This window comes from Lobosporangium transversale (assembly GCF_002105155.1).
Source record: "Lobosporangium transversale strain NRRL 3116 chromosome Unknown BCR41scaffold_21, whole genome shotgun sequence".
Taxonomy (NCBI): Eukaryota; Fungi; Mortierellomycota; class Mortierellomycetes; order Mortierellales; family Mortierellaceae; genus Lobosporangium; species Lobosporangium transversale.
In genome coordinates, this window is record NW_019028999.1 from 173,886 (window position 1) to 198,634 (window position 24,749).

The 24,749-nt window shown below is 42.9% G+C and overlaps 7 protein-coding genes across 7 annotated transcripts; 2 read left to right on the forward strand and 5 right to left on the reverse strand.

Moving 5' to 3' along the window:
* Positions 1 to 34: 34 nt before the first annotated feature.
* BCR41DRAFT_337175 (thiolase-like protein) lies at positions 35 to 1,852 on the forward strand (the record flags this gene model as incomplete). Its single annotated transcript, XM_022022062.1, has 4 exons — positions 35 to 221; positions 321 to 388; positions 498 to 569; positions 746 to 1,852. The coding sequence occupies exons 1-4, from the start codon at positions 143 to 145 to the stop codon at positions 1,850 to 1,852; spliced, it is 1,326 nt and encodes a 441-aa protein (XP_021880781.1). The 5' UTR covers positions 35 to 142.
* Positions 1,853 to 2,063: 211 nt separating this feature from the next.
* Positions 2,064 to 6,044, reverse strand: BCR41DRAFT_396797 (hypothetical protein; the record flags this gene model as incomplete). The annotated part of the gene is made up of 1 exon (XM_022028841.1): positions 2,064 to 6,044. One exon carries the CDS (start codon positions 6,042 to 6,044, stop codon positions 2,064 to 2,066), a length of 3,981 nt encoding a protein of 1,326 aa, XP_021880782.1.
* Positions 6,045 to 8,757: 2,713 nt separating this feature from the next.
* Positions 8,758 to 12,454, reverse strand: BCR41DRAFT_354643 (hypothetical protein). The gene is made up of 2 exons (XM_022024349.1): positions 12,001 to 12,454; positions 8,758 to 11,524 (listed from the first exon to the last, which is right to left on the reverse strand). The coding sequence occupies exons 1-2, from the start codon at positions 12,169 to 12,171 to the stop codon at positions 8,951 to 8,953; spliced, it is 2,745 nt and encodes a 914-aa protein (XP_021880783.1). The 5' UTR covers positions 12,172 to 12,454; the 3' UTR covers positions 8,758 to 8,950.
* Positions 12,455 to 14,583: 2,129 nt separating this feature from the next.
* On the reverse strand, positions 14,584 to 16,591 carry BCR41DRAFT_386877 (hypothetical protein). Its single transcript, XM_022027843.1, has 2 exons — positions 15,824 to 16,591; positions 14,584 to 15,665 (listed from the first exon to the last, which is right to left on the reverse strand). The coding sequence occupies exons 1-2, from the start codon at positions 16,344 to 16,346 to the stop codon at positions 14,638 to 14,640; spliced, it is 1,551 nt and encodes a 516-aa protein (XP_021880784.1). The 5' UTR covers positions 16,347 to 16,591; the 3' UTR covers positions 14,584 to 14,637.
* Positions 16,592 to 16,933: 342 nt separating this feature from the next.
* On the reverse strand, positions 16,934 to 18,223 carry BCR41DRAFT_386878 (hypothetical protein). Its single transcript, XM_022027844.1, has 4 exons — positions 17,918 to 18,223; positions 17,389 to 17,760; positions 17,193 to 17,283; positions 16,934 to 17,076 (listed from the first exon to the last, which is right to left on the reverse strand). The coding sequence occupies exons 1-4, from the start codon at positions 18,119 to 18,121 to the stop codon at positions 16,973 to 16,975; spliced, it is 771 nt and encodes a 256-aa protein (XP_021880785.1). The 5' UTR covers positions 18,122 to 18,223; the 3' UTR covers positions 16,934 to 16,972.
* Positions 18,224 to 18,474: 251 nt separating this feature from the next.
* BCR41DRAFT_323325 (mitochondrial carrier domain-containing protein) lies at positions 18,475 to 20,275 on the reverse strand. Its single transcript, XM_022021511.1, has 3 exons — positions 19,986 to 20,275; positions 19,224 to 19,419; positions 18,475 to 19,132 (listed from the first exon to the last, which is right to left on the reverse strand). The coding sequence occupies exons 1-3, from the start codon at positions 20,130 to 20,132 to the stop codon at positions 18,528 to 18,530; spliced, it is 948 nt and encodes a 315-aa protein (XP_021880786.1). The 5' UTR covers positions 20,133 to 20,275; the 3' UTR covers positions 18,475 to 18,527.
* Positions 20,276 to 21,727: 1,452 nt separating this feature from the next.
* BCR41DRAFT_337182 (alginate lyase-domain-containing protein) lies at positions 21,728 to 23,049 on the forward strand (the record flags this gene model as incomplete). Its single annotated transcript, XM_022022063.1, has 2 exons — positions 21,728 to 22,149; positions 22,341 to 23,049. 2 exons carry the CDS (start codon positions 21,728 to 21,730, stop codon positions 23,047 to 23,049), a joined length of 1,131 nt encoding a protein of 376 aa, XP_021880787.1.
* Positions 23,050 to 24,749: the final 1,700 nt, after the last annotated feature.

Consider the following 24,749-nt stretch of genomic DNA (forward strand, 5'->3'; position numbering starts at 1 on the left):
AAAAAGGTGCACAAAAAGGGACAGCCATTCTCTCCATTCCTTTCATTCTCCATCTCATTTTTTTTTCTCTCCTCTCAACCTTGCACTCTTCTCCTTTTTGCTCCCCACATATCTTCCTGTACATAACACAGCTCAATCAACAATGGCTCCCCAGAAAGTCTACGTTATCGGTGTCGGCATGACCAAGTTCATCAAGCCCAGAGATCTGAGAGACTATCCCGGTATTTTAAATTCCTGGAGTAACACATCAAGCCTAAATTAATGATTGACTGCTTTACAACTAACACTTCAATCGCTATACTTACATTGAATGTGTTTAGATATGGGTCGTGAGGCTGCTACCAAGGCCCTGTTAGATGCTGGAATCACCTATGACAAAGTCCAGCAGGTAAAATTAAAGGGAGAATTTATTCGGCTCGCCAATATGTTTATCCTCCACATTTTTGGGACACAACAAATGTTAAAAATTTTATTTTATTTTATTTTTTTGTTTTTAGGCTGCAGTTGGTTACTGCTATGGTGACAGCACCTGTGGTCAACGTACCTTGTACCAGCTCGGAATGCACCAGGTAAAGCAAGATATACTCCTATGGGGCAACAGGGCGGAGCCGAGACACTTTAATGGACAGAATCGCTTGAAGTGATCTCTTTTCGTCATGAACGAACAAACAAGCAAAAACTGACCCGACTCCTCCTCTTTTTTAACCTGTGCCGAACCCCCCCCCCCCCCCCGTTTATGTTATAGATCCCCATCATCAATGTCAACAACAACTGCTCGACCGGGTCAACTGCTCTCTTCCTTGCCCGCCAAGCAGTTGAGTATGGTATTGCAGACTGCACCATGGCTCTAGGTTTCGAGAAGATGGAGGCTGGTTCACTCGGATCTAAATTTGAGGATCGTACCAACCCTCTGGACAAGACTGTGGAGATGATGAGCGAGACCCGTGGTATTGGTGCTGGACCTTTCGCTGCTCAGATCTTTGGCAATGCCGGTATCGAGTACTGCGAAAAATACGGAGCCACTCCCCAGCACTTGGCAAAGATTGCAGAAAAGAATCATCGCCACTCTGCCTTGAACCCATACTCTCAGTTCCGTGACATTTACACATTGGAGCAAGTTGAAAAATCCCCCAAAGTCTTTGGTCCTCTGACCAAACTCCAGTGCTGCCCTACCTCCGATGGCTCCGCCTGTGTGATCTTGGCTTCTGAAAAGTTTGTCAAGGAGCACAACTTGCAGGACCAGGCTGTTGAGATGGTCGCTCAGACCATGGCCACAGATTCTCCCAAGCTCTTCAATCAGTCCTCGATTGAGTTGGCTGGTGCGGACATGACCCGTCGCGCTGCTAATGAGGTCTATGCCAAGGCTGGAATCAAGCCCACAGATGTGCAGGTCGTTGAGTTGCACGACTGTTTCTCAGCCAACGAGCTGATCACCTATGACGCTCTCGGACTCTGCAAGCCTGGTGAGGCCCACAAGTTGATCGATTCGAACGATGTCTCGTACGGCGGCAAGTACGTCGTCAACCCTTCAGGTGGATTGATCTCCAAGGGTCATCCTTTGGGCGCCACTGGTTTGGCTCAGTGCTCAGAGTTGGTCTGGCAGCTCCGCGGCTGGTGCGAAGAGCGTCAGGTCCCCAACTGCAAATACGCTCTTCAACATAACGTCGGTCTCGGCGGAGCAGTTGTCGTCACGCTTTATAAGAAGGCTGACTTGGGTTCCTCTCCAAAGTATGTCGACTCCCGCAAGCGCGTTGGCTACAACCCTGCTACCGAGGCTCGTGAAGTTTCTGAGGAGGAGGTCGCATCCGTCCGTGCAAAGCAAAGCTCTGAGTTCATGGCTGCTCGTCTTTAAATAAAGAAAAAAAATATGTATGAAAAAAAAAAAAAAAAAAAAATATTACATTGTTCTGTAGCCATAAATAAATAAATTATTTTCCTCATAACTGTATGTATATATTGTCCATGTAATAATGAGGAACCAGAATTGAATTCACATTAATTTTATTACACTATTAATCTATTTTAATCTATTGTACAAAATGCCATTTGTTGTGCTCAAGTTTTTATAGGCTTTCTTGAGTTGTTGTAGTTGATATAGTTGTAGTCGAAGAAGAAGAAGAATGAGGAGGATAAGGGTCAGTCAAATCCTCCAAAGATTTTAATCCGCTCGATTCTTGAAACAAGATCGAATCACGGACAACGTTCTGGAGTTGTTCTACATCGTACCAACACGTTGTGGTGTAATCTACACCCGTGATCTGGCTCAACTCTTGTGATGCCACGGATTTGGATCGATACCAACCTGAACGACGGTTGCCACGCGTTGGAAAGATGGGACGCGAATGTTGAGCTGAGAACGGAAGGACAGTCAATAATGATGACGTATAGGGGATACTGAGATCATTGGAAATGGACTTCTTGAGCTCCGCACTCTTTCCATCGTCATTCGTTGAAGCAACTGTCGTTGTGCTGTTGATCTCTACGGAAGAACTGTTCGAAAGATGTGGAATCGAGGATGAAGACGAAGGTACAGAGGCACTATTGCTGCTACCGATGTTATTACTGCCGTTACTGCTGCTACCTTGGGACTTACGTGATGATGGGGGTACACCCATTGGATATTGATCAAAGACTAACACTTGGCTGGTGCTATTTTGATGGCAAACATCTTTGCCATTACTTGATTTTGAATGCACAGGGAGGGCCAACGCCATGTCGTCGTGTTGACCTTGGCTCGGCTTTGATGTTGAGGCTGGGGTTACATTCACTTGTTTTTGTCGAGTTTGTTGCTCACTGTCGAAGAGATCATCCATTATAGACAAATCTGTACTGGAGCTAAGAAGCAAGCCAGCTGTGTTGCCATCATGGTTGCCCTCCTGTGATGGCTTCGCAGACGAAGTAGCCATGGAAGTCGAAATGGATGTGGAGGGGTAGAATGAAAAGCCAGTTTCTTGAGTAGAGGCAGTGAAGGGGCTGGTCCCGGCAACGCCACCATCCTGACAGACATCTTTTTCCAACTGGCGAAGGTCAAACCATGCAGGCCAGGTCGTTGCGGCGGCTGCAGCTTGGACCGCCGCTGCATCTGTACTATTCATCATCATCAAGTTCTCCAGGCTAAGAAGAGCATTGTCGGTGGCAAAAGCCATCTCAGAGGCTGAAGAAGCTTCGTTAGAGCTAACATTGGGATGCGAACCTTGCCCGTCCACGTCACCGTTGCACTCTGAAAGCACTCTAATGAAGTCTGTGGCGCCAATAGATTCTAAGGGAGAGACCGCACTGTTCCCGTTACTGCCATGGATGGCGGTCATATGAATATGAGCGATAGATGGCGCAGAAATAGAGGAAGACATGAGGGAGTAAGGTTTGGTAGAGCTCAAAGAAGTGTCGGACACAGAGGTGGTCATGGTCTGACTCAAACGCAGAGTCGACGCAGATGTAGACCTATTCATAGACTGATGGTGCTTGGAATAGTGTACTGCATATTCAGCCTCGTCCATGTGTACCATTTTCTCTGCGATCTTATGCCGTGGATCTGTCGTACTACTGGGGGTGGCATTATTTCCGATCCCACCTAAGCCCCCAACTTGGGTCAAGATGGCCTCCGTGACCATTGGATTGTCTTCCTTGAACGCGCTGGTCGTCTTGTATGGGTGTGTCCGCTGCGCATTCTTCTTCTTCTTGGCAGGGTTACTTAGACTGGAGGTTGAGGCAACACTAGGTCGGCGGCTGTTAAGAACAGCAGAGGAAGAGGTCATACTGATGGTTGGCGCAGAAGCGCGGCGGTGGAGTCTATTGTTGTTATTACCGCTGTTACCATTAGTATTGCTATTGATAGCCTGCTGGAATAAAGGCGTTGAGGCCGAAGATGTCAAGGCTGAGTAGCTATTGCATAGAGATAGTGCCGTGCCAGCTCCAGAGCTGCTCACGTTGTTACTGTTGTCAAGGGGGAGTAGATACTTGAAGGGTGGCTGGATAGATTGGGTTGTGATGGCAGAAGGACTTCCGCTCATCAGCCGTTGCGTCTCTTCTTCAGATCCTGGGGCAAGGTCCAAGAACGGGATCGTATGTGCATATATGGCCTGCAATAAGTTCAAATAGACTGGATCCTGATTCATACTGCAGGTCGTTTCGGGGCAAATAGGGAGAATCTGCACAAAGTTGCCATAGTAGTCGCGACCAATAATTTCTAGGCCTGGTACAACGGTTGGTGAGGCAAGATACTCATATAAAGGATCTGAATTACCACACGGTGCGGGGCCATGGTAATAGAGTCGGTTTATTGGACTCTTTTGCTGCTGTTGTTGCTGTTGCTGTTGCTGCTGCTGTTGCTGCTGCTGCTGTTGCTGTTGCTGCTGCTGTTGCTGCTGCTGTTGCTGCTGCTGTTGCTGTTGCTGTTGCTGTTGCTGTTGCTGTGGTGACTGTTGTCGCTGCTGTTGCTGTTGCAAGGATAACTTGCTTACAGCGGCATTGAAAGCCTCAACACTAGTGCAATGGTGTGACGGAAAGAGCATTTGGAAAGCCATCTGCTGAGTGTGATCCGAAAGTGAAGACCAAGGCATCTCCGCAGACATGTATGACGGAGGTGGTTGTCTTGTGGCTGGAACACTACCCACACGGCGCTTTGCTTTTGATTTTGATCCCCTCTTGGAGGTTTGAGGTCCCTGTTGCTGCTGTGTTGCTAGTGCTTTTAATTGACTTGATGACGTTGACGCTGGAATTCCTTCCGCTTTGGAACCTGATCGTTGCTGTTGCTGCTGTGAGAGACTGTTTGAAACTTGTGGGTGAGATTGCTGCTTCTGATCCACCATGGGTTGCTGAGGTTGCTGAAGGCACTGGATAGTGGTATTTTTAGTGGTACCTATCATGGATAGTGAGCTAGGTGTTGGAGGCATCCCCAGTATGCTGCCTGAATTCCAGGTACCTATTGCTGTTTCTGCATTTGCAATTGGCATTTGGTCAAAAGAATGAGCTTCACTGGGCGAATTGGTGTTTATAGGAGCTTGTGTGAGGAATGGTGGTATAGCGGTCGGTAATTGCGTAGTGTAATCCATGTAAAGACCAAGATCACCATTATCCGTACTACGGAGTGCTGCCTCCGAAGTGGGTGTAGGAAGATATGTTGAAGACATAGCCGCGGTATCGTCGGTAGCACCGGTAGTTCCGTTACCCATGGCTATATTTTGAGCTGCGTCATGGGCTGAGTCAGGATTAGTTCTGCCGCTAGAGATATTATTGATATTATTTGAAACAGAGTGGCGGCGATGGGCATTGGAGCGACTTAATTGTCTCTTCTGCGGTGCATGAGGCTTTGGAGAAGATCCTGCGTCCAGATGAGTCGAATTGGTGATATTCATTCTACTGATGTCTCCTAGATTGTGGTCGTTCATGGAATAGAGTTCATGCGTTGTAACAGATCTGACTAAGCCAGTGTTGTGAGGTGTAGATAACGTGGTATTCCCCAAGAGTGATCTACTAGACTGAAAACTGCCAACGGATTCATCTTCAATCCCTGCAGATCGTACAGGGCTCGGATGTGTGATGAGTGGGAACTGATTTTGTGTGGCAGAAGAGTGGTGTTGTTGCTGTTGTTGTTGTTGTTGTTGCTGCTGTTGTTGTTGTTGTTGTTGTTGTTGTTGTTGTTGTTGTTGTAATTGTTGCTGTTGAAGCTGTGTCTGAGGAGAAGAGATGGGGGTGTTGACCATTGTGTTTTTACGTTCCGCATTGGTGGCGGGGTTATTACTGAATGGAAGTGAAAGATCAGTCGAGATAAACAGATCCTTACGCTGAAGTCTCTCTACAAAGCTCAGGCTGTCAACCTTAATGGAGGGTGAAAAGCCTTCAATCCCATTCATGTTTTTGTTATCGGGCTTTTTTGGTGAGATTTGGACGTGGGACATCGTAAAGTCCATAGAGGTCATTACTTCATCTTTATCCATAGTGGAAACATAGCTTTCTGCAACATCGCTCAAGTCGCTACTACTGTAATACTGTTGCGACTGTTCAGATGATCCGTTTGCAGCCTTGTTGTGATGAGATGAAAGCATTCTACCACCGGTATGACCGTTGAACGCGCTCGGATGGTACTGACGATACTATTTATTGCGATCGTCAATGTCTCTGATTAATCAAAGTTGATTGTTTTTATTTGATTGGCAGAATAAAAAAAAAAAAAAAAAAAAAAAAAAAAAAAAAAAAGTGAAGGCAGCGTTAGACCAAGAGAACTATGGGGCGGATAAATAAAAAACAAGAGTTCTCATTTCTCCGTATTTGAAGGATTACAACAATTACCAATTTTCTGTAAAAGAAGGGAGTTGATGACAGAGCAGGAGGTGCCAAATGAGGCCTGTGCGTGAATCGTGAATCGAAAAAGGAGGACTTTAGGGTTCTATCAAATCAAGTGCTGTAGAAAGCTGGAAAGAGTAATGTGAATGCAAAAGATGAAAGAAGGAGAGAGGAGAGGATGACAATCCTTCAAAACCAACACCAAACAGGACACACTTTACGAGAAAAGGCAAAGATATCTCGTCTCTAGCAGTCTCTAGTAGTCTCTTTTAGTCTTTTCTTTGACCTTCTTGTTGTCTTTCCTCATCCTTTCTTCCCCCAGAGTTGAGATGTGGTACGTCGTCATAACGATGCTAAAGAACGGGCAAACGAGTTCTTATAATCATTTTAGGAAAGACATTGGGAGCAGATATTTGATCTATCAATACACGTTGGAATCATGAATAGGTGACAGATGGGTATCTCGAATCTCAATCTTTTGGTCTTTCGGAAAGTTTTCGCGTGAGCGGATCTTAGGTCAACTAGAAAGTGAGATATAAACACATAAAGAGAGGAAACATTGGTTAAGGTGTTATAAGTCGCTGAAAATTATATATATATATATATATATATGTACTTATAAAAGGGATATGCAAGGTGCATTGCCTTGCCGTTAGAAGGCAGTACTCATTACAGATACTAGTGATTGGATAGTCACCCCATTCAGTCGATTCAGTCGTCAAAGATCATTCTAATCCGCCCTCTCCAAGGCTTTCTTTGAGTACCGCCTACATGAGAGAACACATTTATTTGTTCGTCAGTATAACAGACGATACAACTACCCGTAACGATCCTAGCTCATTATGACCTGTCTCAGAGAATGTCCAGCTGATCACGATCGTTAATATCTTTATTTATTGACTGTCCTCCAGAAATAGGATGGTTCCCGTATCCACTATCATTTTCACTTCATCAACCCCAGTGGCGGCTACTCTGTAGTACAGAACAAACCTAAGGTTATATTGAAAAAAAAAAAAAAAAAAAAAAAAAAAAAAGTAATTCAATGGTTATTGCTTTGCGTTGTTTTAGGAGAAATAAAGTTCCCTAAAGGTGCGAGTAAGAGGCTATTAAATACTTAAGAAGGTTTCGAGTTTTTTTTTTTTTTTTGTAAACAGAAACGGGACTTTCCATGTCCCATGAGAAAGTTGAGAACCATGATAGTAACTCAGTTTGCTTGGTGAGAAATGAGCATGGTCTGTAAACGGAAATCTCTGAAGTTGAAGCTGAGGTTAGAGGGGTAGGGTAGGGATATATATATATATACCCCTCCCATATTGCTGATATTTTAAGACCTGGATATAGTGATACTCATCTATATTCATTGTTACTCTTGTAAATCGATAGTGGTCAGGAACTGAGGTCAGTTTAGTTTGGAATGCGTGAGTAGACGGTGTAGTACTTTTTGAAAATGGGAATAGCAGTTCAATATTTTTTTTTTTCCTTTTTTTTTTTTTTTTTTTTTTTTTTTTTCGTTGACTGTGTGGAGACAAAGTGGAGCAGATCCACTTGTCAAATATTTTCGACATTGGCAAATGAAGATTGTTTTAAATCACGGATTGGTTACACACAGCACGGTGCACGCGGGAAGTCTACACAGAAGAGGCACATCAACTTCCCCCCTCCCAACCCTACTCATTCATAATGTATAAATGTCCATGATGGGAAAAGCGCCAGGAAAAGAGACAGATTGCAAATCAACTGAAGTACAAAAATAAAAATAAAATAAAAATAAAAATAAAAATAATGGCAATATGTATGTGTCTACCAACTGTCAGGTACCCAACCAACTTTTCCCATTCTCATTATCTTACATTCCCTCTTTTTAAAGCTAGCAATGGAGACTTCACAGACGGCATTTTCATCAATGCCAAAACCAAAGTAACCAATCAACCAATGCAGCTCACTAACCGTTTCTCTAAAGCCCATACCACCATTTCAATATTTTCACACCTCCTAGACTCCAGCCATGCTTCATTGCAAATATTCATAAAAGTCGCAACTCCTATTGATTGGCTCTACCAAAGTACATCCGTGATGCAATGATACAGATTACAGAAAGTGCATGTACCACTAGTTATTTTTTCCGCCACGTCTCAATCTTTAGCTTACTCACCAAGAACGAAGCATGTACATGTATACACATATTTACATGGGATATTACGACATTAGCTTTTTTAAAAAAAAAAAAAAAAAAAAAGAGAAAGGGTCCTCTGCTAGTCCGAGTCCAAATAATTCAGGAGACCATACAGGTCAGACTGGGGAACTGGATATTGTTCCGCCTCTCATTCCTTCCTTCCTTCCTTACCCCCATCTTTGCCCCACATTAGCGAGAGACTATGCGACTGAAAGAAAGTACAAATCAGCATCCATCTCTCTTTCAGACTCCATACAAATACAAACGAATAAAAAAGAAAACACATATAAAATAGTCAAACATTATTTTAATAGTCCTTTTAATGCATTGGTACAAGTCTAACATGATGATGATGATGATGAAAACGAGATATGGATGGTGTGTGAGGGTATAACATATAAATAAGATGATAGCTATTTACAACATAAAATGAAGAGTGATATACATATATACAAATGTAAAGATGAGGATGGGGTCTGTTTAGACTCCATTGAATTACTGCACCACTAAAGGCTGAAACTCGTAGCGAGATTTGGGTACGAGCATAAATGCAATCTTCTTGCAAGGGTCCTGCAAGTCAGACTCAAGGGGATACAAGGTTGAGTCCTCTTGGTCCTGTCCTTCTTGCTCTTCTTGCTCATGTTCTTGGACCGAGTACAAGTCTTCCTGGGCCTCCAATGCCAAGGGTGAAAGGCATTGGGGAGGTGAGGGAAGAGGCGTAGACGTTGACATGGGCACGGTCGACGGTTTGCGGCGCAGATCCTTGCGGCCCAATGACAACATGGCGATGATCTCCTTGCGCATTGCCTCGTGTTCTTCTGCATTCATGACTGCTGATTCTGCTAATGTTGCACTTTCACTGGCATTGAAAAGGCCATTCAAGCTACCTCTTGAATTAGGCTCTACTGAGGGAGAGGGTAAGACTGTCAAAAAGTCTAATCCACGACCGTTGGCCAATCTCAGCGAGTTTTTCTTGTGAAATGGAAGCGTTTCTGCATGTTTGGCCGAGCTTCCTCCAGATACCATGGATGCGGAACCTTGGGGGCGAGTGGTCTTGGATCGAAACAATCCCACAGATCTATGCACCGGAACTGGCTCAGTTGCTGGCAATGGGGTTGAGGACACTGATGGCGCCTCTTGCTGCTGACTTTGTTGTCGCAACATTTCGCTTGTTTCAGGTCCGAGCTGCAGAGGTTTGAAATCACACATGTGTGATGACGATGATGCGGAGGTAGAGGCAGAAATGGAGCTTCCACTTGCACGAGAGCCAAGCGAGCGTCTTCCTTGAGGATAATCGACGATGGGATCACTTCTTATACCAGCAAAAGAGATGGGTCGTCCATTGTTATTGCTTCCATTGCTAGTAAAACGAGCTGAGCAGCGCCTTGCAAGCGAACGCAATGGTGGCGTCAAATGCTCTTTTAGCGTTTTTTTCCGAGTCAATGATGGAGCAACTGAAGTGTAAGCTGGAGTAGGAGTAGTCTCTTCTACCGTCGAACCAGTACGAGAGGCTGTACGAATGCTGTTCTCGGCGCAAGCTCCAGCATGTGGTGCCATGTTGGCGTCATTGCTTTCAATGCTCACGATCGATGATGTTGCTGTTGTGCTTGATGAACAGCGGCTAGCTGGACGCTTCTTTGTTAGGCTCATTCGCTTGGCTGCTGACAGTGTATTGGAGCGGCAAAGGCCTAGAATACGAGAGGTCTCCTTTGATAACAATGGAGGTGATGCCAGTCGATTCAAGGAGCCAGCTCTTACAACATAATCCTGGCTAGAGTATCTTTGACGCGAAGATGAGGACGTGGGCAGCACATGGTCCTCCGGGCTACCTTTCTCCTGTAGCATTTTCAGCGCCAACTCTTCTTCCTCTTGTTGGAGACGTTGGTAATAGTTATGTCGCTCCCAAGCAAGCTCATCCGCCGACTTCATGGAAGGCCCATATACAAACGAAGCTGGCTCAACAGCTGGAGGTGCCGACACCAGCTGAAAACGCTGGTCGATGTATGGGAAGTGGTGGAGGCGATATTGATGCATCTGGAAGACTGGATCAGTAACATGGTAGTATTCTCCGTGATTTGAAGAAAAATGAGACTGGAACGTAGCCGTGGATGTGTTTGGGTTCGTCATTGAAAGAGCACGACGATGACGCGGGAAATGTAGAAGAGAAGGATCGTCATGGTTCTGGAGAGAGTATTGTCCACCCGTTGGCTTGGTGGCGTTGACCGTGCGATTGTTTTGAGAGAAAAAGATTTCTCTGCTCTCAACCGCATCCCACGGAAGTTGCTCGGAGACATTACCATTTCGGTAATAACCTTGATGTCCTAGCCAAGTTGAGACATAATTCTCCTTGGATGCTTCCACAGGGAAGAACTGGTGTTCTTGAGTGTGGATCAAACGGTTGGAGGTGTGATGGTGCTCTGATAGTCGGTGTTGCGAAAGCTGGGAGGAAAGGATTGGATGACGTTGGCGAAGTTGATGTTTATGATGAGCGCTCAAGGATCGACGGTGAGACTGACGGTTTTGTTTTTTGAGGCAATGCCGTCTATTTTGCAGTAGGCTTAACAGAATGACTGTGAGGGCAATTGAGAGCAGTGTTGCAACCGAACTTGTCTGTCTGTGTCGACGACGTTGCGCGATTTTGTCCTCTCTAGACTGAGCTCTATGGGTTGAAGGATCATAAGCTGCGGAGCAAGAAGAAGATGTAGAGGGTGTACGAGTTGGCGTGATTGGCATCAATGATTTGCCTGGGAGTATGGAAGTCTCTTTGGCTATGTACATTGACGTTGGTGAGGGCGGGGGGGAAGGCAAAATCGTGACATGATGAGAATCGACTACGAGGCGTTCGAGGCTTGCGGTTGGGCCACCACAGTCATCACCGATCATTTCCCTTTTTTTGATGGGAATTGAATTCATGTTTCGATATGAACCATTGACGTTTGAGCACGTGGAGGATATGGACGATGCTCTGGTCGATGCAGAGGATGCAATGGAAGAAGCTGAGGATAGGGAATATTGCGTCGTGTTGGAGGATGATGATGTTGTCGAGACATTTCTGGAAAGTGTTTTTGACTGAGTAGGATGAATTACAATGGGTGATGTTGATATTAAGGAAGAGTAATCATGATGAGAATGAAATTTAATGAAAGGTTGATAGTAATACAGTTACATGTCCATGATGTACGGGTTCAGATAATAATGCAAGTGTTGTTTATGCACAGAAATAGGACAGAGCGGGAAAAAGAGCGGGCAGGGGCACGGGTGCAGGCGAAGCATCCACGTCCGATAACGTAAAAGGCGCGCAACAGGGGAGACAGGGCATTGGAGGAAAAGATGAATAGTGGTGAAACAACATCGGTTTGCGAGCAAATAAAAAAGAAGAAAAGAAAAGGGGAAGAGAATGGACGATTGGTTTGTTAGTTATTTTTGTTTCGTAACCAGGGCATCATTCACGCTTCTTAATCTTGGAATCAACGACCCACAAACAAGATCTGCATTAAAACCCACTAAACCAACAAAAAATAAAAAAGACGAATTGGCATCTGTACCTCAGCTGAATTTGCATAATATCGCGACTGGAAGCGTTCTTGCGCTTGGAGGACAAGTTCTTGTACAACCTGTCGAGGATGCTTTGATCGAGCTAGTCGGGAAGAATCTGACAATACTAACGAAAAAAAGAGGCTGTAGCGAGCCACAATAGGACCAAGAACGTTGGACATGGCGCTCTATTTTTCTTTTTTTTTTCCTTTTTTACGTGTATGTGTATGTAGGTAGGATGGGGTTCTGGTTACGCCTTTCCTTATGCTGATCCAATAATGAGGGTTCTTATGCAGGGCTGTGTGTGAATTGCGTGATGTTCACACACAGAACTTTGGGGTTTCAATGTCCTGTCAAGCAGAGAACTGGGAAAGAAAAGGAAAAAGGGAAAAGACAGGGAGATATTGTAGGGAAGCGTAAAGAAGGAAAAAAAAAGGGGGGGGGGGGGGATAAATGATTCTTTTTCTCAACGTTCTCAAACGGAAAGTGATCGGTGTGGACGAGAGAAAGAAAGAGAATGTTGTGATAGTAGATGTGATGATGGTGTTGTTAGTAAAGCAACAGGATCTTAGATGGAAGAAAGGGCTGTGAGGGTGTGTGTAACAGAGAGGATCAAACCAAAGTTTAAACGAAAAGAGAGATAACACGGTCAAACAAACAGAAAAAGTTAAAGGAGGAAATAAGGACAGAAAGAAAGAATAAATATTGTAATGAAGTGAGGCAGATCGAGAAGGAGAAGCCGATAGATAGCAAGAATTATTTATTGCACATGAAAGAAGAGAGAGCAAAAAAAAGGAGGAAAAAAAAAAAAAAAAAGCGAAAAGCGGGAGAGAAGGGACTTTTTATAGACAAGCCCATGGAAGATGCAAAGGCAACTTCCTGCGATTAAAAAATGTTTTACACACATGTGCATTTTACAGCATACAGCATATGGCCTACAAATAAAAAAAATAAAAATGACGGAGTTCTTGGTTTAAAATATGACGATATACACTGCAATGGACCATCAAAAAGTGTTAAAAGTGAAAGACTACAGAGCATCCAATACACACACTCCAACAACAATGTTGTAAACGAACAACAGGATCTAGGCCATCCCATCACTCTGGCACGCTTTTGTTCTCAATAATGGATGATGGGCAATAAGAATTTCTTCGCCCCAAATGATGGCGAAGTTGAAGTTGGAAGGAGTTTCTTTTTTTTTTTACATATTTTTCTTTAACCTTGTTCCTCCCCCAACTTCAATATATTTTATAATACCATTTAAATGGATGGGGGAGGATCACTGTTCACAATGGGTTCCTCATAACGCGCTTCTTTTAGTCGGAATATACACTAGTGCTTAGCATATCAGTGAAACAGACAAAAGAAGTGTCTTTTTCTGAGATTGCCGCCCATAATGTCTGTCAATAGGGCGGATATTCCACGGTACTATGACTGGGAGAACCACTTACCAGTTTTACAGCAGTGGATTAGGCATGACAAAAGCAACATAAGCAAAAGAACCTGCTTTATGCTGAAAATCAATCGCCGAGGAATAAAAAAAAAAAAAAAACAATGAGAATGGGTCATCTCTTCTCCTTCGGTAATAAACCTGATGTACGATAAAAGGCCACTAACCACTTCCGCTGAGATAACAGGAGAGAGAAAACAGCTGCAATATGCCGTGAATATCTTCCCAGAACAGGAAAGGTGACACGACAGGACATTTATTTGTTGTTTATTTTGCTGTTTCGCCTGTTGTCTTCTTCGATCAGAAGTATTTTTATTTTCAAGGCTCCGCAGCAAAAAAAAATTTTTTTTTTTTTTTTTTTTTTTTTTTTGTGGATTGGAGTGTTGGACTGATCTGATTATTTTTAATATTGCATTGCCCCATTGTTTACCTGTTCCCTTCGATCAACTCAGCCATTCCATATTCACCTTTAAATATCCAACAAGCTTGGATGAAAACGTGGCTCAGCATCAGCATGATTACTCATCCGCTTATCTCTCCCTCCTCTATTCATTCTTTTTTGTTTTTAGTTTTTTCTTTTTCTTTTTCTTTTTCTTTTTCTTTATCAGTTGTAGATTGACGTGGCTCTCAACACTTAAACCTCAAAAATTAGTGGCGAAACGAATAAAAACCAAAATTGGCAAAGCTCCTCTTTCCACATCTGAAAGTTTGAAAGTTCAGAAAAGATGAAAGGAAGTAAACTTTAGTCCTGTGCCTTGTGTCTCCTTCAAAACAATGTACGTGTACATGTAGTCGCTCGCTCTAGATCTGAAAATAAGAAAATTTCTTTCCTCGGAGCTTTTATGCTTTGGAAGAGTGGCACAGCTCTGGACAGGGGAAATAGTAATCAACAACCTTCCGCGATTCAATTGATCACTTCCCCTTGCATAAGAACTTTTGTTGGTTCTGTTGAGAGGCGAATGCACCAATCAAATGCTTCGTTAATGTCTTTATTCCCGTAATTTTACCCATGTTCTTAATGTTGTTAATATTCTTTTGTTTTGTTCCTTTTTTTTTTTTTTGGTGGCTTGCAGAATCTGCAGCTCATGCTCTCCATCTTCCAAGACGTATGCCTTTTTTTTTTTTTTTTTTTTTTTTTTTTATTGCATATTCACACCCAAGAATGGCCTGTTGCCATATTTTTCCTAAAAGCCTTTCAGTAGCACCACACCTTGGGCCGGACGTCAAAAGCACACTCCTTATCCCTGAAAGCTGGAAAGATTACAAGTGCAACCTTGCCTTCAGGGTTGCTCTTCAACGACGTTCCCATGCTTTCCTCATCAAACGGTGCACCCAGTGGAATTGTTACAGGGCTAATAACGGATTCGAGGCCTGTCATGGCTATTGAAAGCTCAAACGCTTTGTTACAAATGTCTTTGATCTTGTTTAGCTCGTTCGCATTTGTGTAGACTTTAGACACAAGCTCTGACAATGCGTTTGCAGCTGTTGTCACCTCCTCCTCCTGCCGGGCCTTGGTTGCCGGATCCTGAGTCAACATAACACAGAGCTGTTGTCTCCAGCGTACAGCCAGCTTTTCATTACGCTGATACATCCAATCGTAAATTTCCTTGAAGCCCTTGTTGTAGTCAAAGATGCAGTTGAGAGACTTGTCAAAGAAGCAAGAGACCAATGTAGTCATGACTACGGATTCCATGTAAAGGTTCAAATGGAATGACTCTAACTTGTCTTCAGGAATCGGAAAATTATCTAGCAGGCCCGAGTTCTTGAAATGTTCCACTGCAGCTTCTCGATTCAAATTAACGGAACGTCCTCCCTGGGCTTTCCTGATCAGATGCTCGATGGAGGCTTTGAGCTGAGTTAGACGGTCCATGATAGTAGAGTGATCGTCATCAGTGGCGCGAATGAGGCGAACATGCTCCAGATAGTTTTTGGACATGACCTCATAATCTCTATCACGCTTGGCCAACTTTTGCTGCAAGTCCATATGCTGCCGATGAAGCTCATGGTAGGCACCGCGGGTACGATTGAGCTCCAGGTCCACGCTTTGCTTCTCCTGCGAGAGCTCGTCCAGATCATTGCGAAGTGAGTTATTGAGCGTTTCCAATTCCACAATCCTGTCATCTCGAGCTTTCACCTCTACTCCTACGGCTGAGGCTCCGTTTTCCTTAGGTTCTGACTTGTCTGTTGTCGATCCGACAGAAATATCTACGGAACTGGGTCCATCTACAAATTCATACCATCATTAATATTGTCCATTTTAAACAATAAAGACGCGACATATACAATTGAACATATGAATTTGTCATCACAGTGACAAAAAAAAACTAAAATAAAAAAATAAAAAAAAAAAAAGAGAGAGATAAAGCGCCTGTCATTATTACCTTTGCTTTCTACCATGTCAACATCAGTGTCAAATTCTTCTGTTACAGTCGAAAAAATATTCAAGACTGGCGCGGCTTCTGACGCTGTGTTCGCTACAGGTGAGATGGGATTGGGTGCTGGTGCAGAGAGAGGATTTGAGGGAACATCAACTGTTGGGGTTCCGGCCTCCTTGGTAGCTGTGGTTGTAGTTACGGCTGTAGTTGTAGTTGGTGCAACCAATGCGGTTGGGGCGGCAGGGTTTGCCGACGAAGCTGAGGCAGATGGCTCAGACTGCTTGGATGATGTATCGACGGGAGCCGGTTTGGTATCGGGTATGTCAATAGCCTTTTCCTGTGTTGGCGAAAGAGCAAGCGAAGGCATCTTCTTTTTATCATCAAACGTCGGCTCGCTATAGAAAGCAGAGTTTTCCTCACTGAGCTTGCTGAGGTTGAGACTGGCGCTAACAGCAGGCAATGTGGGAGAAGTGGGCGCGGATGAAGCCGTGGATGGGCGGTCCTGCTGCTGTGGTTGTGGAGTTGTCATTGGACGTGACCTGAGAATAAGGGGAAGTTGAGGTGCTTCTGAAATGAAAGATGGAAAAGGAAAAAAGAAAAAAGAAAAAAGAAGAGAAAGAAGAAATGGATGTAAAGGAATGATTAGAATAGAGGAAAGGAGAAGGGGTACCTTGCGGGGAGGAGACAAGGTTGCCTTAAGAATGCGACTTGATTCACATCTTTAGCATTTTTCACATTCTTACATTTCACAACAGCTTTTTTGTTTTCTCTGAGTTCTGAGTGGCGATGAGAAAAAAGAGGCAGTCTAAATCTTATCCTTAAAAGTTAGAAAGCCTGCTTTCTATTTGTGCACATGATGCCAGGGCTGTGTAAGATTGACTATCGACTCTATTTTTTTTTTTTTTTTTTTTTTTTCATAAGCGGCGTTGCTCTGCCTTGTTATTGCTTTGCATCCCATCCCAGCATGGTTAGGCATTGACATTCCTCTAAACAATCGAAAAAAGGCTTCAAGTGTTGAAAATAATCGCAGAACACGGAAAGGCTTCATGGATTGAAAGTAAAAGCTGGCAATTGTTTCATCTTGTGTAACGGAGCTTGGTCATAGATTGATATATACTCTTTATTTACAGCGATGCAGACAATATGAATTACTCGTTACAACTTGCTAGCAGAAGCGGCCTTTGCAAAGAACCCACTCAAGAGGTCAACAGCCTCGAGCCCGGCTTGGAATTGGTCGGGTTGGCTCCAGTCTCCGCGACCTAAACATAAAAAGAATTTGAAGATAAAAATCAGAGAAAACATTTCGAAAGAAAGTGTCTCAATCCCCTTTGACGTATTTTCATGTGGGTAGTATCCAAGTTTTTTTTTATTTTACCTCCAGTCCAGCCATGGTGCATGTTATCAAAACGCTTGTGGAATGGCTCAACAGGGAAGTTCTTATGCTTGATAGAGTCGATAACAGGAACCTTTTATAAAAAATTACAAATAAAATCGCGTAAACAAATGAACAGTCCAAACATATTCAAGTAACACTAAGTGAGGATTTCATGTGAGACGCTTGGACACTTTACCATGTCAGCTTCATCCTTGGAGGCCAAAATAATCAGAGGAGCCTTTGTATCTTTGACAGTTTCGATGGAAAAGAACGATGGATGGGGACCACCTGCTGCCAAAAAGGGATTTCCTTCTTCAGAAGCAGCCTTGACCGACATGAGAGCTCCCCAGCATTGCCCAAAGATGGAAAAAGAGGTACACCCATCCTTGCGTAAATCCTCGACAGCGACACGAATAATCTCGTCAATATGATTGCCCTTGTAATCGCCATTGGCACCAATCCAGGCCATCAGCTTAGCGCTATCCCCCATCTGATCGGGTGGGTAACCACCCTTGGTGAAAATATGGGGAGCAGACAGTTGGAAGCCACCATGGGACTCGGCGATACGCTACAATATGCAAATTTCAAGTATTGGTATTTGTAAAAAAATACATTGGCATTTGGGCCGATATCCCCCCGAAAAATTCGTGAGTAAAAAAATCCCTTCGTTGCTTAAATGTCTATGATCAATAAATTCAATTGCAATAAATCCCCACCCAACTTACATCAAAGAACTGGTAAGTCGTAGGATGATAGGCAAAGATGTCATAAATGGCAATGAGGCCACGCTTCGAATCCTTAGGTCCGGTGCGGTATGTGGTACGCTCCTCACCCGCAATCTGTTGCGACAAGGCGACTTGCTCACCCTTATTGTGCCATTGGGCATCCTGAACAGGAGGAGTATTGCAGCAAGATTCAGTCAAAGACATTTTTGATTCTCAGGTCGATTAACAATTGATTCTTGAAAGTGAAAGAAATGGAATGAAAGGAACGAAGAAGAAGGAATTCGATCAAATTGCTGTTATTTATAACCTGTAGTCCGGAAATAAGGTTATCTACACTTACCCAAAGCTTTTTTTTTTTTTTTTTTTTACACAAAAATGATTAATTACAATGCATTCTAAAAAGCGCGTTAACGATTCCGAGCAATTGTATTGCCGGCCATTAATAATCAATGTTGTGAAATTTAGGCATTATTAATCAATCTGGCTGTTTTTGAAAGGATACAGGCGCGTCTAAACCATGCGAAACTTTTTTAAAGTTGGAATGTTTATTAATATATCCGTGAAGGCATGATGAGAACGCAGCGAAAATTGCTCTACTTTGACAAAGAAGTTACTTAGCAGTTACGGTCAACTTGAAGGTATCAGAGTTGGCATCCAGCCATCTCGAAACCCACTCATAGACAGCAAATGTGACAGCCTGACCGGGAGCAACGCGGAGTACACGAGGTGTAACACCCTTGTAGAAGGCCCTCCAGCCCTCGTTCTTCAAAATTTGGGTGTTGACATCCATGAAGCGCGCCCAGCCACTCAATCCTTCCGGATTGGGGGACTTTTGAATACGGGTCTTAACAATATCAATAGGGTTGTTGACGAGCGGCCCCATCGCGCCAGAGATACATCCGATGACTGCAGACTGATAACCAGGCAATTCCTGTATATTCTGGAGGCGCTGAAGATAGCCCTTCAGGAAATGGTAGGTGGGGAAATTGGCTGCCTGGTTAGTAGCCTGACGGAGAGAGGTCAATCCAACTCCACGATACAACGCACCGAAGCCTTCCTCGCGAACAACAGTATAAGCACAGTGAGCTGCGTTGCGATACTTGGGGATGTCGAGGGGATCAGCCATAGAGTGACGTTGTGCCTGGAGACGGATCTTGACCACATCCATGGGTGTCACGACTAGCACAGCCTCAGTCACGCCAGCCAACAAACCAGCTGCCATGAAAAAGAGAAAAAATATACTTTTAGTCACGGGAGAGTGAAAATGCAAGGCAACAGGAACTAAAGATTTATTGGTTTTACTCACCCCAAAGGTTATTCAGTTTCCATGGTGTACCATTCTTGTCAACCATTAGGTCTTTATAGAACTGGAAGGTAGTGAATCGGATGGCCATCTTGGGCACGATACCAGCTGTTACAGCACCAAGCCCCTTGTAGAGCGCTAATGGTGACTCTTTCCGCACGATCTTCAAGCCAACACCTATAAATGACAAGTTTGCATTCTAAGATGAAAAGAAAAGAAAAAGAGCTATGACATTAAAGACGTGAAGACTTTAAAATGGTCTTTTTCTATGGAGCGTATCGTAGCTCCAAAGGTCTTTTTTTTTTTTTTCCGAGTCCTTAGAAGATACTCTTAGACTCCCAGTCTCCTCTATGAAGGAAAGTATGATCGCCTTGATACGTTTCCCACTCCGTGTCATTGTGTCATATTTATTTCGCCCACTTCTCCCGCTCCACAACAGCGCGCTGCATATTAAACTTTAATACAGAGCATCCTTGTCTGTTGTTCTGTCCTCTGGGTGCATTGATTCACAATCAATTAGCATTCATCTTTGAATGCATCTGACTGCATTCTTTTTTTTTTTTTTTTTTTTTTTTTTTTTTCCTTGTCCTGGGACGCTATATAATATGCTCAGATACTTAAATGATTGTGTCCAGCAGAGACATCCCTTTTCCATCTTATACTGTTGAAACGCTCCTTGACATTGATGGGTCAGGTTAATTACGGATAATATCTACGACTACAGGAAAAAAAAAAAAAAAAAAAAAAAAAGTGATAGTGACTTACAGCCTGACCACCCCTAGCAACATTTTTGGCGAGTTGCATTCGCACTTTGATTGTATCAAGAGGATGACAGATGAAAGATTCCATGAAGCCAGCAGTGCCACCTGCGATGAGGTTAGTGAGAGGCGACTTTTTATCTCTAGCTGCCATTATGTCTTTTTAACTTTTAGTGTTTTTCAAGGAATAGAGGGATTAAAGAGGATTTTGTGAGTTGGTAAGAGACATCAGCGAAAACTGAGGAGAGAGGAGTGATGGTGGTGAAGCTTGTGATGAAAGATGGAGGAGTTGGGAGATCAAATAGTAAGTAAAAAGAGAAATGGAAGGAAAGTCAGTTCAAGCACATGTCAAAATGCCCAATTGTGAGACCAACGACGTCTCCTTTTTGGTGTCATCAGCATCATTGGGTGATTGAGATGACTGTATCGGCATTTTTTGTTCTAGGCAGTCTGTGCATCTGAATTATTTTTTAGAGACAGGCATTTGTGATCTGATTTCTCTTTGTTGAGGACAAAGCGACACTTTCAAAGGACCCTCTTTGTTTAATTTCAGATAGCTCCCGACCTGTGATATTCAGTGCGATGATTGCGTACAAACAAGGCAAGACATGAATTCATTTTCGACTTCGCCCATGCAGACGACGTGCAACGCATAGTAGGCCTGAGAGTAGGCACCTTTATTAATATTAATATTAATATTATTATTATTATTGCGGTCATGGCAACTAATCCCCATACAAATGCGTGTTCTCTTCGACATTTCACTTCTTGGCGCGACCATTCTTTCGGTAAAGGTCTCTATTCCCCTTTCCCCTTCCATTTCTCTCATTCTGTAGTGTCCTCTCCCTATTTCACGCTTCCCAATTCTATTACACCGCAGCACTCTCTCTACTTGCATCTTCTTTCCACTTTCCCCTTTCTCTTTGTCTTCCTCTCTTATCTTCTTTTTTTTTTTTTTTTTTTTTTTTTTTTTTCTCTTTCTTACTAGCTGGGAAGTATCCATTTTGCATTCTGTCTTTCTTTCTCATTTTCTTCTTTTCTTTTCTTTTCTTTTCTTTTGCATTGAATCGAGAATCAGCACAAACAACTCAAATGCGTTCAAATTCAGCTTCAGTCCTTCCATCACACACGAGTTCTCAGTTCAAAGGCAAGATCCGTCCTGGTAGCATCGGATTACCTGGCAATTCAATTGGCCTAGTTGGTCGGATCACTCTACGTCGTGTCATTCTCTTCTCTGGCAGCCTCCTCTTTGTCTACATCGTCCTTTCCACAGCCCTTGGGCCAAGTTTAGATGAGTCTCCTTTCTCTGCTATCAGGCAAAATGAACGAGATCCGTATGCTGCGATTTTGAACCCATTACTTAACAACCATAACAATGATAACCCTGGTCTTTACGAAAGACCTGTCCATGCAAAGTTGAAGCAAGCATCGCTCATCCAGCTGGAGGATGTGGATACAGAGAATACTCCGCTACAGCAAGAAAACTCAGATTCATCATCGAAACACCAAGGACCTGATGTGAATGCAAATGTAAATGTAAATGTAGATGCAACAGGGCCAGTTTCAGACGGCAGCAATGTAGGCGAGTCCGTCTTAGTAAATGATGGGAATGACGTTGGGTCTACTGGGGAAGAAGAGAATGGGGATTCACGACTGATGATCGCTATGAGAGAACGCAAGGCATCGCCTGTCAGCTATGCACAACTGCTCAGCGCAACCCGTCGAGAGCGCAATTATGCCCTCGCGTTAATGCTTCGTGAGGCAGACTTGGCTCTGGAATCAACAGCGGTGTATTCAGTCACTAATAAGAACCAAACAGCACCCTCAAATGATATTCACGATTACCTCTCTCTCTCAAAGTACTTTTGGCCCAATAAGGATAAGCCCGATGGCCTCCCCTACCGGGGCATCGATGGACATATCAACCCCGAGATAGAGACTGTGCGCGACTATCGGCTACTGAGAACAATGATCAGGGAGGTTCACATAATGGGCATGGCCTATCACTTTACGGGACGCAACGAGTATTTAAAAAAGTGTGCCATGCGCCTCAAGGAATGGTTCTTGGACGAAGCCACGTATATGAATCCCAACATCAACTATGGGTCACTAAGAAAGGGAGAGAGATTTGGTGCTCGAACTGGGATCTTGGACATGTTTACTATCTTTCGGTAAGTTTTTTTTTTATTTTTTTTTATTATTTTTTCCTCCTCTTCGTATCGAACCTGCTTTATTAAGGCCTATTACAGCTGTTCGAGTCATCCATTGACCTCAATGTTGTCTAACACAATGGATTTGCACAATCTTTTTTTATTTTTATTTTTATTTTTGTTTTCTGGCAACACATTTTTAATACTATAAGGGTGTTTGATGCCCTTCACTATCTCAAACAAGATCCAAGCTGGCCTCAAGATTTAATTCCAGATCTTCAGGAATGGTTTACACGCTATGTCAAATGGCTTGAGACCTCGCCCTTGGCCCAGATTGAGCGCGACAGCAGTAATAACCACGGAACGTATTTTGATGTCCAAATCATTGCCATCTATTTATTCTTGGGTAGGGTCGAAGATGCTCGACAGGTTGCTCAGACGGCTGTCCACAAACGAATTGAACCACAGATTACAGCTAATGGGGAACAACCTGGAGAAATGGCTCGCAAAACATCTTGGTATTACTCTGTTTTTAATCTCCAAGCACTCATGACGCTCGCACGATGGGGTGATGATCTAGGTGTGGACATGTGGTTTTATGAAGGGCCTCAAGGGCAGTCTATCAAGAAGGCGATTGATTTTCTACTACCGTTTGCGCTTTCAAGTGGAAAAGGATGGCCTGTGGAGAACTGGAAAGGCTTTGGGATGTCTGATTACCTAAAGTGTCTGCAGATCGCCTGGCATATCTATGGAGATGAAAAGTATATTGACGCGATAGAGACTCTGGGGCCCAAGGTACAAAAAGACATGGATGAAGGCAAGATTAAGACTGCCAGCATGTTCTTTTGCGACATTTCAACACTCCTAGAGGCTACAACTCGAGGGGGTCAAGGATTTATTTGGCACTGGTGTCTGACATGAAGCGTGGTTTGCCACAATTAATTTTAACCAATTAAAAGAAGTACTGTAGCGCAGTCACTGACCTTGTAATGAACGCGTCAGTGAAATCTACTCTGATCATTCTGCCGTTCATTCCAAGAGAGAGAGATTCAGAAAGAAAAAGAAAAAAAAAGAAAAAATAATAATAAAAAAGAATAATGTCGATTCACACTGCAGCGCTCGAGGGCCAATTTGGACTGGTCAAGCAGTTGATTGAGGAAAATAAAAATGCCATCATTGCAAAGGATGAGGACGAACGACAGGCACTGCACTGGGCTGGTATGAACTATGAGCTTTTTTTATATTTTTTAAAATTGAATTATAAAAATTACAGCGAGACGAGTCAACTCGTCTCGTGGATTCTGATATATATGTGCTTTTATTATTTTATTATTTTTATTTTTATTTTTATATTTTATTTTATTTTTTTATTTGAATGAACATCATTGTTAATATATTATTGGATATAGTCTCGGGTAAACACTTGGATGTTGTTGAGTATCTCCTTGAGCAAGGAGCGCCTGTGAACAGCAAGGATGAGGTAACAGTAAACCATAATAAGGAAGGAATACATATAAAGATGGTCTGCTCGATTACTTACTATATGTATATTGCTTTAGGCTGATTGGACTCCACTTCACATTGCAGGTACGTGAAGATCAAAGAAAAAAAAAAAAAAAAAAAAAAAAAAAAAAAAAAGACAAAGCAACTGTTTTTTGCAACTGAATGGATTACCACCTTAACCCTGTTCTGTCATTCTTGAACAACAATATATTAAAAAAAAAAAAAAAAAAAAAAAAAAAAAAGCATCTGTTGGAAACCCGGAAATTGTAACGCTTCTTATCAAAAAGCAAGCCAATATCAATGCAAAAACAGATTCCGGAACGACTCCATTGTAAGTCTTTTTTTTTTTAAATGAGAGTGATAGATAAGATAAGGCCAAGCCATCAACTGTCGCATTTAACCTATGTTTATCTGCTGTTTATATCTAGACACTACGCTTCTTCCAAGAACCATTTGGAGGTAGTGAAGGTCCTTCTCGAGAATGGCGCTGACCCAAAGCTGGATGATGATAATAAGCAAACACCACTGTATGATCATAATTACTGCCCAAGATTTTATTATCATTATCATTGTATATTATCATTATTAACTATTTTCCCCTAATGAAATTTCATTTTTCTATTCTTAGTCACCGCGCAGCCGTTCGAGGGTATACGCCTCTCGTAAAGCTGTTGATCGAAAACGGTTCTCGACTGAATACGCCCGATAGTGTCAGGAATACGCCACTGTAAGGAGAAAGAAAAAAAAAAAAAAAAAAAAGCTAAAAAGCGCAATAGTTTATTTGTTTTGATGTTGTCTATTGTAATTGTGCCGATCAATAACACATGTTGAATAACTTTTCCTTTTTCCTTTTTTTTATTTTTTTTATTTTTATTTTTATTTTTTTTAGACACTTGGCCTGTCAGGACGAACATGGCGAGACGGCCCTTGCGTTACTAGAGGCAGGTGCAGACTTGGATAGACAAAATGGGGAAAATCAAACACCATTTGACTATTGTAGCGAAAATCTCAAGACATTCTTGAAGCGCCATGGATATGGGGCATGAAAGCTATACAGATTTAGTAGACAGATAAATAAATAAGTAAAGAAATAAACATTTCATTCTATCATCAAGTAT

What these genes read in the sequence shown, in the direction of transcription:
- BCR41DRAFT_354643 (XM_022024349.1), bottom strand. Translation starts at nt 12,171, where the DNA reads ATGTCCAACGTTCTTGGTCCTATTGTGGCTCGCTACAGCCTCTTTTTT. An exon ending in ATTATGCAAATTCAGCTGAG is followed by an intron (nt 11,525 to 12,000) that starts GTACAGATGCCA and finishes CATCCTACTCAG; the next exon opens with TCAAAAACACTTTCCAGAAA.
- BCR41DRAFT_386877 (XM_022027843.1), bottom strand. Translation starts at nt 16,346, where the DNA reads ATGACAACTCCACAACCACAGCAGCAGGACCGCCCATCCACGGCTTCA. An exon ending in TGACATGGTAGAAAGCAAAG is followed by an intron (nt 15,666 to 15,823) that starts GTAATAATGACA and finishes ATGAATTTGTAG; the next exon opens with ATGGACCCAGTTCCGTAGAT.
- BCR41DRAFT_386878 (XM_022027844.1), bottom strand. Translation starts at nt 18,121, where the DNA reads ATGTCTTTGACTGAATCTTGCTGCAATACTCCTCCTGTTCAGGATGCC. An exon ending in CCAAGGATGAAGCTGACATG is followed by an intron (nt 17,284 to 17,388) that starts GTAAAGTGTCCA and finishes TTTTTATAAAAG; the next exon opens with GTTCCTGTTATCGACTCTAT. An exon ending in GCACCATGGCTGGACTGGAG is followed by an intron (nt 17,077 to 17,192) that starts GTAAAATAAAAA and finishes TTTTATGTTTAG; the next exon opens with GTCGCGGAGACTGGAGCCAA.
- BCR41DRAFT_323325 (XM_022021511.1), bottom strand. Translation starts at nt 20,132, where the DNA reads ATGGCAGCTAGAGATAAAAAGTCGCCTCTCACTAACCTCATCGCAGGT. An exon ending in TTGCTAGGGGTGGTCAGGCT is followed by an intron (nt 19,420 to 19,985) that starts GTAAGTCACTAT and finishes TTTTCATCTTAG; the next exon opens with AATGCAAACTTGTCATTTAT. An exon ending in GAAACTGAATAACCTTTGGG is followed by an intron (nt 19,133 to 19,223) that starts GTGAGTAAAACC and finishes TTTTCATGGCAG; the next exon opens with CTGGTTTGTTGGCTGGCGTG.